The sequence below is a fragment of the Magallana gigas genome, chromosome 5 (genome assembly GCF_963853765.1).
Source record: "Magallana gigas chromosome 5, xbMagGiga1.1, whole genome shotgun sequence".
NCBI lineage: Eukaryota > Metazoa > Mollusca > Bivalvia > Ostreida > Ostreidae > Magallana > Magallana gigas.
In genome coordinates this window covers 29,891,086-29,904,858 of record NC_088857.1, presented here as the reverse complement: position 1 = coordinate 29,904,858, position 13,773 = coordinate 29,891,086, and the positions used below count along the sequence as shown (strand labels likewise).

General features: G+C 34.3%; 1 protein-coding gene across 1 annotated transcript; it reads right to left on the bottom strand.

The window, feature by feature from the left end:
* Nucleotides 1–140: 140 nt before the first annotated feature.
* Nucleotides 141–12,554, bottom strand: LOC105318011 (cadherin EGF LAG seven-pass G-type receptor 2). The gene is made up of 16 exons (XM_034456603.2): nucleotides 12,335–12,554; nucleotides 10,170–10,244; nucleotides 9,885–10,052; nucleotides 9,574–9,646; nucleotides 8,895–9,073; nucleotides 6,555–6,728; nucleotides 6,130–6,251; nucleotides 5,720–5,888; nucleotides 4,506–4,664; nucleotides 4,169–4,306; nucleotides 3,455–3,586; nucleotides 2,917–3,099; nucleotides 2,274–2,470; nucleotides 1,243–1,982; nucleotides 935–1,119; nucleotides 141–726 (listed from the first exon to the last, which is right to left on the bottom strand). Exons 1-16 carry the CDS (start codon nucleotides 12,405–12,407, stop codon nucleotides 449–451), a joined length of 3,045 nt encoding a protein of 1,014 aa, XP_034312494.2. The 5' UTR covers nucleotides 12,408–12,554; the 3' UTR covers nucleotides 141–448.
* Nucleotides 12,555–13,773: the final 1,219 nt, after the last annotated feature.

Sequence of the window (13,773 nt, the reverse complement as noted above, 5' to 3'; positions counted from 1 at the left end):
CCAAATCTTGACACATGTGATACTGATAAAGCTAGCTTAAGTATTCTTTTAAACTGATTTAAATCTTATCATAAAAATGTACTCAATGAGACACCTGTCGAACAAATGAATATTTATGCAAATAAAAACGCACTGCATAATTATGTTATAGTTTTAATTCTAGTCGTGTAAAAAAGTAAACTTACTGTATGAGTATCAGAGCTAAAGACGAGATTGTTCGAAGATTAAATTAAACTTCATAATTTGTGAGTGGTTCCATACAATACCAATCGTTCTTAATTATTTGGTTAAAAACTTTCGTTGTTTTTTTTTTCAAGAGACTCTTATAGACACTGAACGCATAGGCCGTTGTTCACTCTATACTCTGGACATAATTAATACTTTTCGTGTGTGTAAGTATAACATTACAAAATAAATAATATTCAACATTAATAGTATACGTAAAACATTATACATATTCATTTGTCATATCTGTCCAGAACTCGTATGTCTTTCTCCCTTGGGGTCTTTTCTGTGCATCAAATTCAATGTAGCCCCTATCCCCAATGAACGTGCTCTGGTCAGCACCCAAATAATCACGTGACAAGAGAGTGAATGTGTCGGCGGTGGGTGAGGAGTATGATGGGGGAGGGCTGTACGGCTTTGCGGGAATTGGAATGGATCTTTCAGAATCTCGGTTTTGTGTAGGTTGAGGTCTTTCTCTGTAAACTGGTGATGATAAATCAGCTGCGAAAGTAATAAAATGCATTTTTATTAATGATTTAAGACTAATACGTTACTGTATTAGCATTCCCCAAGTGGAAACCTGAGAAAAAAAGATTACAAACAAGCAAACAATTCAGAAACTACTGGTTGTCATTCTATACTTAATTTCGCATAAACAGTTTCACCGTTTTATATCAAGCAAGGTTTGTATAATATGAAAATGATGTACCTCTCTCTTCAGCAGGGGTTCGAACCCTTGTCCAATGCTTTATTTCCGGTTTTGGAGCCGATCTTTCTTTGGCAGGTTTTGGTTTAATAGGTGGTTCTTTAGGCTTGGGTTTTTCCATCGGCAGGGCTTTCGGTTTTGGTAACACTACCTGGACAGGTTTAGGTCGCCAAATTTTCTTCCGTTTACTTGCAATTCAATTTGATTTTTGCATAATTACCTCTTTTTATCAAAAAATTACTATTAAAAATTTAGCAACGTGTTTTTTTCAATCAAAAATCAGGTATATCTGATAACCAAAAACTACTCACCAGCAATCACACTTCGGTTTCCTGCATTTGCAATCCACAACACACTTATAGCAGAAGACGCCGAAGAAGATCATAGAGAGGAGTCCGCTTACCAACGCCGGTATGAACCAGGCCATATCGGTGGACTTATCCAAGAAGTAATACGGACGATCGACATAGCTTGGGGCTATCGTTGTAGCGTACCTTGGTACGGTTACGACAACAGGGACTGATGCAGAGCTACCTCCTTGATCGGTGGCAGTGAGGGATAAAGTAAACGTTGCCGCGGTATCATAGAGATCGGTAACGTTCTTTACGTAGATGCTGCCATTTTGGAGGACGTCGAACCGGTCATTGGGGGCCAAGGAGTAGGAGTATTTCCCGTGACCGTGAGAGGAGAGGTCCTGGTCAACAGCTTGGATGGTCTGTACAATTTGTCCGGTTATTTCGTACGATTGGACGGTCAGACTGTAGCTTGATTGTGCAAAGGCCGGAGTGAATTCATTGTCATGGCGGACATGGAGCGTTAAAGTACAGTTGTCGCTTAGACCGTCAGCATCTGTGACCGTCAAGGTACAGTTCACTTCGCTCGGCGACACCCCGTCGTCCAGGTTGTAGTCCCCTTGAAAGCTAATTGTTCCGGTAGAAGATGATATGGAAAACCGGTTTGTATCGCTACCACAGTCCAAAGAGTACGTCTTTGTATCTGCACTGTCAGGATCGGACACTTCGTACCTGATGGTCGGGAAGCTACTGCCACCCTAAGAAAATTACAAAACAGATTATATAAGGAATGACAAAATATTTTTGAAAATTTACTATAAAATATAATAAATATTTTTTTTTTACTAAAAAAAAAAATTGATAACTTTCCTTAATAAATCACCCCGAAATAAAAAAAATTGTTTTGAGTTGCATTTAAACATCTTTTGGCACCATTAGTTAGTTTAATACGTTTGAAATGTAACGTAACTCAATACATCGCCAGCAACAAAATATGCTACTCCTCTTAATTACGATGCAATATGTTTATTTCTGCCTTAAACACATACCGCTCCCTCAGTCCGTGAACTTGAGTAATGGGTCTGAGAGAACACAGGATGCTCGTTCACGTTCTGAATCTGAACAGACAGATGGTCCGTGTCGTACCACTTCCCATCAGTCACCGTGATGTACATCAGGAAAGATGGCGGACTGGGGAGAACCTCGTAGTTGATGTTGTCTGAGCTAGACGTATATACTATGCCAGCTAGAACAAAGAAGCAGGGTGACAGTAACTTCAAGTTACTCTAGTAACGTAGAGTCAAGATTTTGCCAGCTGGAACATTGCTTAGGCTTAAATCATTTTCATTTATAGCACCTATAGATGGTATTGTTTGAGATTTATAATTCAAGTATTTAAACGGGTATTGATTTATAAAATAGCCTATTTCAATGAAAATATTAACGGACATATTCTATATAATGAACTTTTTGAAATAGCATTTAACTACTAACAGTAAATTCATACTTTATTCACAAGGCACTAAACCCAAGTCACGGTCAACTATTGTGCTAAAGCTAGACTACTCTACTGAGTATGTCAGACCAAGTTAATATTTGGATCAATGAATTAAATAATTGCTATGAACAAATAAAAAACGATAAATTTTCACATCAACACCTTAAAAGTTAGTACTTGTAACGGTACCGTACTTGAACTATTCACTGTGAAATATTGAGCGGCCCATTCTTTATCAAAGGACGCTCGGAACACCTTTGGATCGGACGAGTCTGTATCGTTGGCGAAGGCTTGGAATACGGATGTAGCTAGTGGTAGGTTTTCCAATACATTAATGGAATCGGGGAGATTGGTTAAAACCGGGTCATTATTGATATCTACAATCATTTGAAAAAGCTTAGTATGTATTTGCCAAATGGACATTTCATTTAAAGGAAAATTAAAGCCATAATGCAAAATGTTTTTATTCCAAAATCATACGGTTGATTTAGCTTTCATTTTATATTTACAATATTTTTTCTCTTTCACATATAACTCGTTTTTCAATCCCACTTAAGACCGCAAAAGCATTTTACTTTAAACAAATTCTTTTGTCAAGAGAAAAACAATACATGAAAATTACTTCAGTTTATATGTACAGTATTTCTTCACTCACAGTAGTACAATATGACTACAAACATCACATAACTCTTGGGTTTTGAAATTTTCATTGATTTGCTACTGTAATCTTACTAGTTATTGTGACGTCAATAGTACTCGGTCCCACGGTATTCCATCCGTCTGAGACTATGACGTTAATGTTATATCCCGCCGTCGTGTGTCGCAACAGACGATCGGTTAAAACCACTTTTCCAGTGTAGCCATCTACAGATTGAATGGCACGAAAATGCCTGATCAAAAATTGATCGAAAGTTTACATATACATGTTACTAGTATTAAAGGCTTCCAATCTAAATTGGTGCACAGGAAAACAAAATTATTCACCAAAAAGTCAACATGACAGCAAGTCGCCTCTAACATAAGCTCTTTGTCTCGACCGGAAGTGACTAAACTTAAAAAGTACACTTGTTTTAAATTATATTTTCTTATTTCATTTCAGTTAAATTAATAGAAAAACATTTCTTTTTAAAAAAAATATTTTTGTCTTTGCATAAAACAAACTAGCAAATTCCGGTTGAGATAAAACGTACCAAAATGGCGGAATTTGCTTGCCTTTTTATGAATTAGGATGCAGATTACTTCTAATAAACGAGTTATTATACACTGATATAGATGGGGATTACATGTATCTACGTTTATTTCAGACGAATGAATAGTGAAATTAACTAAATCATGTTAATTTCAATCATTAAAAAATCATAAAAGTGTAATGTACCATAATTATCTTTACACATTTCGACGACATTTAATTTATATCACAGTTTATTTGTAGTATGTGTTACTTACTATTGAGTATATCGAATGGACAACCAGTCGGGGTGCAGGATAAAGAATATGTCAGTTGTGTACTATCTGAGTCAGTCGTACTCACAGTAAATATGACGTCACTTGCTTTGGCTGTCAACGCATCAATTGACACAACCCCTTAAAAAATAGAGGAATAGGAACACACGGGTCTGATAAAAAAAACCCCTGTTTATTCTGATTGAAGAACGAAATATATTCAAAAATGCATATTTTTATATTAATTTTCTTAGTTAACTAGTTTTATTTTTAATTTGAAAATTAATCTTATATTAGTTTTATGAGTTACAGACGTTATACGTGACTTTATTGTACGCACAGTTTGTATTGTCAATGGTCGGGTCGTTGTTTTCGATGACGTCTACTGTGCACGTCCCAGTGGCTGTGGCTCTTCCGTCCTCACAGTCTATGGACAGGCTGTAACTTGATGTTTTGGTGTAGTTCAGTTGAGGCCAGTCTATCAGGTACACCCCGTAAGCTGAACAAAGAGAGATGACTCTTATAGGTATATAAAATGGCTGACCGATGCCGATAACTTTTCCCATAAAACTCGATTTCACAAACTTTAACCGTATTATTATTATTTTGTGAAGGAAAACTTTTTAGTTTGAAAATTCACTTCAATTTTAATCCTTTATTTGTTCTTTTTTCAGGATAAATAAAAATTTAATGTAACGTTTGCTGTGTGTATTTTACTATAGAAATGAAATTGATAGGAGAGTTAGCTTTGTTTCATATTTAATAAAAAAAAAATTCAAACAAATATAAGGGGGCGTGGAAGGGTCTTTTTTAAAGATAATTCTCAATGGTTACCGAGAGCCTCTCTTAAAATGAATCTAATCTATTTAGACGGATTAGCTATTTGATCTGATGAATTAGGATTTGTTCGGACAAACAGGTTTTTTGTTCGACCAAATAAGTTGTTTGTTTGTACGAATAAGTTACTTGTATGGACGGATAAGTTATTTGTTCGTACGAATTAGGAATTTTTCAGACGAATTAGTTTACGAGTTCATGCTCAGATCCATAAACTTTCCGGGGGGGGGGGGCTGGTCTGAGAGATGTTTTTGTTTGCTAAGGGAGCCCCCCCCCCCCCTAGATTTGCCCATGGAGATGCCCACTCTAGCCAACGCAGGTGTTTTCTTTGGTTACTATAAGAAAATTCACGCTATGCCAGGACAAATAATATAACTTCCATCTTTTACCGACATGAAAAAGTGTGATGGATTTAACAAATTGAGCTTACGTTCTGGCAGCAAAACATGTCAGATATTGTATTAAAAATCGATTAATTAAGAAAAAAAATATTTGTAACATGTAATTCAATAACGGTACACAAACTGATATCTTAATCTTGTTCCCTACTTAAATGAAAATTAAAATAATTAACAATTATCAGGTTCAATTCACTGACAAAATGCCTATGAAACATGAAACCACATATATTCTAATCAGATCGTGAACATGAAATTCTACACCATAAAAAGTTGAACATTTCAAGTGTCAGTCTTGATTTCGAGATAATTTATTTACTTGGGTTGGCAGTGTTCACTTGCTTGACAATAAATGGGACGTTCGAGGTGGTCAGCGTGCACGTGTACCCATCATGCAATTCGGTCACAGTCAAATCCAGAAACTTCCGCTCAGCAGTTTCGTCTTCCTTCACAGTTCCGTTGCTGGGCAGATTGTCTATCGTTAGCGCCTATAAAACATATACTTGGTCTCTCATTCAGTTTAACAATTAAGGTTCAAACAATGGGTATATTTGATTCTGTCTTGTAAATACACAATTATACTTAGAACATTCTCTTTAAATGGTTTTAACTTTGAAAGAGAGGTTTTTGGTGCACTAAAATTCTTGACAAGCTCTGTGCTGGTTGGAGTGTTTTATTTTTTCATGAGTCCAAGATATTTTGGGTTCGGCGGATTATAGTATAATTTACCGTATTAGGCACTGTTAACGTCACGGTTCCAGTTTGAGTAAGACGACAATCGTCATAAACTTTGACCTCCATGACGTAAGAGGCCTGGTCCGGTATATCAGACTGTGTTGTTACAATCTGTTCTAGAATATTGAAAAAAAAACCTGATTGATGCACAAACATGTAGAAGTCAAATGATCTCGCTGATTACAAGTATATGGACTCGATATCCTGCAATGTATTCATTTATCATGTAATATTTTTCATAAGTACATGACTGCACGAAACATATATTATGCAAGAGTTATTTGAATGGAGTTTTGAATTATACCAAAATCGCTAACACATGCAAATTTTTTTTGTTTAAGGCATCATATTACATTGTACACGTAGTCCGCCATTTGAAAAAAAAATTAAGATTATAAATTGAATAAAATTATATTTACTGTTATTAATATCGAGGCTGAAAAAAGAGTTGTCTGTGGACACCATTTCCATGGTGAGTGTATCCTGGGGGTCGGCGTCCGTCACCGTAAACACGTATACTGCGGCACCGGAAGCTGTAGATTCCGGAACCGTCACAGTAACGGAAGTCCCGAATGAAAATTGGGGAGTGTTACCTGTGTCAAAGACAAATAATCTTATTCCATGCAACAGAATTTAAAGTAGGCCTATAGATAATTTATGTGAAATATTCATTATTTTGATTTAAATAGACTACAGTGATGTAAGTATTAAAATTATTCATTTTAGATTATGACTTTTTGAAACGGTAATATTCTGGTTTATCTTCGTAGGCGTGTTCAGTTTAAACAACTTACTAGTATACAATGTATCTTTATTTAGATTTTCGTCCGCAATTTAATTAAAAGAAAGGTGATTAATTTGACGATGCAGTGCGGTGAATATATGAGATAGGGGTCCAAATATACCATTAAATATGAAAATGATAAACTAGCAACTCTCATTAGATTTATAGCTATTTGTGCTGTATTTGACGCTATTTTCGTTTTGCTGGAATGCAGACCCAAAGTTTGTCAGTGTGATAAGCTGTACATCAAAGAAAACATTGTGACATAACGCAACCGACAGATTATTTATAGGTGTTAATTGAGGACTTAGGTTATTCAATGAGAAATATTCATTTCACCTTCTCGCAAAAAGACTATTTTCTTATGCATATTTATAAATGAATAACGTATGTGTAGATTTGCCCATGTGCGAGGAAAAAAATCGAGAGAAACAGCATGAGGGAAGAGGTATGATAGCAAGTTTGTTTACAAAAATAAAAAGTGAAAACAGATTTATTTATTATTTATTTCTTCAGAACAATAAACGTTAACAATATTAATAGACATTTAGACCATTATTTTCACAACTAATCAGATAATTAATGAAATACATGTCAAACGTCGACTCAAAACAGTTCTTATATCTATCTTTCTTTTTTGCTCCGAATAACAACATGCCGACCATGTTTTCGCGTTGATTTCTCGTTTACATTCTTTAAAATCTTGCGACATCACGTGATCATGAATATTTCAAACTGAATATTACAAACAGTCCGGTCCGGATTAAAAATAAATAAATAGAAACTATGTTCAATACTAGCTTTTAAATATATTTGAATTTAACTGTAAAGTGCAGAAAGTTAATGCATTAACTTATGTAGCTTGGTGAAAAATCACAAACATTTCTTTCTTTAAAATCGGTGAAAAATACGGCAAATACATGTATATAGCTTTAAGTATTATATCAACCTGGATAATTTGGTTTTGATTCTGTTCCGTCCAAATTACAAAAAAAAGAAATCATTTAAAAGTACAAAGGTACGAGTGCCAAATGCATTTGAATAGAAATCACAAAGCAAGTGATAAAGGAATGACATGTTATTGACATGTTTTGAATTCTATTAAATGCATTGTTTTTGGGTGAAAATAGAAACAATGAAATGCCGCAAAATCTCATCCAAAGTTTGAAAGTAGATCATTAAAGTTCTGGGTTATTTGACTTGACGTAACAGTCTGCATCGGGCATTGGTATTACGTAGAACAATTGGATTTGGATGACATTTTGTACATGTACATGCTTTGTTGTTTTGTTTATTTTGTTTTTTTTTGGGCGGGGTGAATATTATTTCTACTTTCATGGCATTATTGTTAAATTGCGTCGATTATCTCAAATCGTTTATTATTAGCTTTTTATGGGTTGTTTATTTAAATATACAAGGGCGCTTTTATTGTCTGGGGGAAAACTCCAGACTGATTAATGATATTCTGGGGCGCTTTTTCCCCCTAAAAAGGGATCTATACCAGGCCAATTTTTCCGGTGGGAAAAACTACGAGGGGGGGGGGGGGGGGGGGTTAAGTTACATCACCGGTGGAAGACATGTATTGCTTCTGCAATACTATTGTAATGGTTAGTTTTATATACATATACATGTACTGCTTAATGGTATAACGATAAATTAAAAACAATTTCTTTTGTTTTTTTCGGTTCTTTTCCATATGACTATTTTTTTAAAAAATGTTTACAACTCATATGGGGTCTTTGCAAATTACATGTACCTTGCAGTACCTGAAAATTCTACGGCAGAATTTTGTGACCATTTAGTAGGCAAAAACAATTAAGAGCAAAGTTCCGAGGTTTAATAAGCGAACAAGACAGAACAAAAACTCACGAGTTAAAACGCAGTATTGGCTGATACATGTACATGTCTCTTTAATTAAAAAAAAAACCATGAAACACACTCTGAAACTACTTATCAAGCTATATAATCAGCTTACCTTGTTTTACGATCGCCCTGATGGCGTATTGACGATTACTTCCGGAAGTCTGCGGACCAGTGGTGCTCCAGTCTACGAGGTCGCCGGCAGTTCTGTCTCCGAGACTGGTTTTTCTTCTGTTTAGAATCGGGTAACTATTTCCGGTATTATATGAAATCATTTCTGTCGTACTTGTGTACCTGAATATCATCAACAACCATTTATTTTTCTTAAACACGATGCAAAGGTTAATGGTTTTGCCAAACAGGATTGTGTCCCATTAAGAAAACTGGATGGTGAACTAACTTACATGTACCATCAGATCTACCCAATATTTTGAAATAGTTTTTGTTTATTTGTAAACTATTATTTAGCAAAGAAAAGATCCATATAAAGCACGTTTTACATTTGAGATATTTTTATATAGAGCTCTTTGTCGAAAGGAGATTGATACAGTCTGAATTTGGCCACGAGTATAGAGCCTTCTTAATTTAGAAAACTCAATTCAACTTCAGGTAATTTGCTAGCCTATAAGACTATCTGATATATCTATGTAAAATATATCTGCTCACTAAAAATGAGAAAAGTTAAAAAAAAAAGCTAGTCTGTATAAAATATGAAAAAATTAAATACTCAACAAATTATATTTGATATATATAAATGTCTTGATATACGGCTAATTTCGTTTAAGGTTACTTACCATCCTACATAGTCCCCAGGTTTAACACTGATGGAATTGGTGGACGGAACTGTGTATAGGTATTCTCCAGTACCTGGAAAATATTGCAGATATATTTCCATCCTAAATGTTTCGTCAAGCTACCTTACATGTACTTAAAGTCTTTATGAGTTCAATAACAATGTCAATTTATTCTTTAAAATGTTGAATAGTTATAATATAAGTCTTACAATCCATCACAATTTCAAATTGGTTTATAAATTTTATAACTTTTTTTTATTACTTTTAAAATTAAACAGGTTTATTTATTTTTGTTTATCAAATATTCTTACTTCCACGGTTTATCACATTTTCTCCCACTAACATGTACTCGTTCGCGGAATTTTTCCTCCATATTTGACATTCTAAATTCCCGGTTCGGAATGCATAAAATTCCCATTTGTTCACAATACCACAGCACGGGACTTGGTAGTTTGGGTCTTCTATTAGGTACCCGACATCTGTCATTACAAAAACAATAAAAGTTAATATTTTTTCAATGTTTTTTAAAAATAACAAATTTGATTAAACATGCCGCAAAATGGTCATGGGAAACGTGATAACAGAATGGTTTTTACCTGTTCCGGATCCAACGGAATTTTGGAAGGAATTTGGATCAGATTCACCAACTGTGGTTTCGGAAGTTCCGCATACTTAGGAGGTTAAAAGATCAATAACGAAAATGATTATAATAATTAATTAAAAACAAATAAATATAATTTCATTCATTGACAAACCTGAAGCACCCATCTTATAGTTCTTACGTACATTACTTTGAAGTTTTACAAGCAAACTGCAGTTTACTATGAAAACGCGATATGCATGATAAGATCAATGAATTTGCAAACCATTTTACAATTTACCATCTTGTAAAATTGTGAGAAACTGCGATTTTATATAATTTTGTTCGGGATCGGTTCGAACTTAAGATTTTTCAATTTTACTTAAATTTCACAATTCCGTTTCAATTCATTGTATGGTGATTGCTTAACGCGAGTGACAGTTAATAAATTGGTTGTCCGAGTAGCGCAGTGGATAATGAAATCTCTTTAACCGCTGCGACCCGAGTGCAATCCCCGTGATCGACAGTATTGTATGTGAAAGGCTATGGTGTTCGCCCGCTTCGGTTTTTTCCGGACACTCTGGCTTTTTCCCACACCAATGACCCCCTCGCGCTAACATCCGTCCCAACGAAAGACATTAATATAAGTGGTAGAACTTGTCTTTCAATCGTTGTAAAAAATATACCGGTAGTTCAGTTACAGTTAATCAGTTTTCCGCTTTCTGTTAAAAAATACAAAAAAAAAAAAATTTGGTCTCTTTCTTTTGTAATTATATTTCAAAAAACGATTCTTTATGGATCCATCAAATAATATATTGATGTATTGAACCACCTTAATATCTCTCAGTTACAAAAAATTCAGATTATTAAGAATAAAAACTTGTATTGTCAAGTTCAAATTTTGATTCTCAATAATATGATTTTTCTTCGCACCCTTTTTGTAAAAATCATTGCATTACGTAATTTCAGTGGACTTTAAGTTTTGATCAATCGTAAAATACAGTTAAAGCGTTAACTGTAAGCGTATGTTGTGTCTATATATGTTCAACGGACATATATCACCATATTGTCTAATAATATTAAATATAATTTATTGGACCCTTGACATCACGATTTAACGCAATTAACACAATTCTGTACATCATGTACCATTATATAAATAGTGCCTGTTTGGGAAGGTAACAGTTGAAATTGACACCCCGAGGAAACCATTGTCAACCGACGCGAAGCGGAGGTTGACAATGGTTTTCGAGGGGTGTCAATTTCAACTGTTATCCTCCCAAACAGGCCCTATTTATTTTATTATACTGAATGTCTTAATTTTAGAGAATGTTTTTACTGCTTTCATATAGAAATGACGTGAATTCTACGGCGAACCGTACGCGCATAATTTACGCGCATGTAACAATTCGTTGTGTTACCCATTGCTAAGTGTGTTGCTAACGCTGAGGGTAATAGAACGGATTATCAACTGCGTCGAAACCAATCAGAGTTCAGTATTTAACATGAAAGTATAAAAAACCAGTCAGATTCCAGTATTTAACATGAAAGTATAATAATGTATTTTAATGGTTTGAGAGAATAAGCAAACTGAATAAGAGTCTTTACAAAAAGAATTTTCCCGCGAAACCATATCCATATTCCATTGAAATAAATTATCGTGATATTTTCAATTACATTTTAAATAGCTTGAACATTTGAAAACAGCATTAGCCTTAATTGTTTTAAATTGTTGATTTTTGATAATCTTCAAATGCACTTTATCCGGTACCTCTCATAATGCAGACATTTAATTGATTCAAAAGGCAACGAAACTTTTTCTGTAAAATTTTAGTTGACCCTATGGCTCTCAAAATAATAGTGCTTTTTAAAAGTATAGAGGTCTTAATGACACTTTGTGTATTATGACCCCTGCAGCACAATTTAATGGATTAATTCTGGTCTAATAATACGCACACAGATAATACTTCACGCACGCTAAAGTTTAAAAATGTGTACTACGTATATAAGCCGATTTTCTAAATGAGCCTTCGCGAAATGTGATACAATCAAATCATTAACTTGTTTGAGAGAGAGAGAGAGAGAGAGAGAGAGAGAGAGAGAGAGAGAGAGAGAGAGAGAGAGAGAGAGAGAGAGAGAGAGAGATGCACATGCGGTCAGTAATTAAACATTGATACTTACTTGTTGAATGTGTTATTGGCAAAATGTTAAGAAGAAATAAACAAGAAATAAAACATCTCGTCTTTACATCCATAGAAGATCTATTAATCTTTCATAGATTTAGAATAATCCACAGACGTTTCAATTTGGTAACGTTTATAAAAAATTAATTTACATAAAGCGTCCATAATCTTCATTTAGAAGTATCAATTTGGAAGAAAAAATATAAGATTTTGAAATTTAACGCATTTTAGTTCTTCTATTGTTTTATATGTGCGCCGTGGTCAACTTCGCTTCACTGCGAATGAAAGGAAATCGATAAAATTCGACTGTTTTATTTCAATTGACTAGTTCTTTATCTTCTGAGTTCTTAGTTGTCAGTCAGGGCGACAGTGCATGAGAAGTGTCCTCTATCTTTATCTATTCTATCTAGCTTTGAAGAAACTCAATCCCAACGTGGTCCAATTGTTTATTTTGATAGGACTGATTAGATCTTTTTTTCTTTCCTTTTTTTTCCTATTGAGTCTGTCAAGTGAATGAGCAAAGTGATTGTCTATTCAAATATTAGTGCATGCGCATCAACAAATTAAAAAGAACATATTTAATGGAACAATGAATGCTCGTATTAACTTAAATAGTTTAACAAAGTGGTGGCAAATGGCGTAAATCTTCATTTAGCACTAATTTATATAAAGACGAAGTGAATTAAAATAAATGTCGGAGGTATGCACTACCAAATACGAAAAACACCAAAAACCTAAAATAGGTGCAAGATAATCAAAAGAAGTATAAAAGTCAGTTTTGATGTTTTAAAAAATCCACAAACCTCTTTATTTACGACAGTTTAAAAAGTCAACACGCATTTTATTTTTCAAAATTGTGTATTTTAAAAATGCTGACATGCATAGATAAAAATTTCTCCAACATGAAAATAAAAATATCCTAGCTATTTTCGGTTTCATGTGAGAGAATTTTTATTGTCATGATCACATGCATAGCGAATTGGAATACTGGGTTCAATCAAAATAATATTTAATTATACTTTAAACCAACTTTTCGCGACGATTCTATTTCGCGATTCACCGGAGATAAACTTGTTCGCAACGACTAGTTTTCGCGATCACGCTTTATCCACACCCGTCTTGATGCAACACCCATACGGCAAAGAGAAGTTCGCGGGGAGAAATATTCACTACGTGCATTTCGCGAATATTTCTCTTACGCGAATAAAAGTTGCTTTACAGTATCTAAAATAATTTTATCTGTTCATTGACATAAACTCCTAAAAATAAATTCTCTATTAAACATTACCAATGTCAGCCTTTATGTATAACCAACCGGTGACCTGTCTTAAAAGAAATACATCACAAGATGAAGATGTGCCAAACGTGTCAACTGAATGAATGTTGACTGAAAAACTGAATGTAGACTGAACAACTGAATGTGGACTGAACAACTGA

Coding starts and splice junctions, on each gene's coding strand:
- LOC105318011 (XM_034456603.2), bottom strand. CDS start 12,407: ATGGATGTAAAGACGAGATGTTTTATTTCTTGTTTATTTCTTCTTAAC. Junction 10,245..12,334: donor GCCAATAACACATTCAACAA/GTAAGTATCAAT, acceptor TAACCTCCTAAG/TATGCGGAACTTCCGAAACC. Junction 4,307..4,505: donor GACCATTGACAATACAAACT/GTGCGTACAATA, acceptor CTATTTTTTAAG/GGGTTGTGTCAATTGATGCG.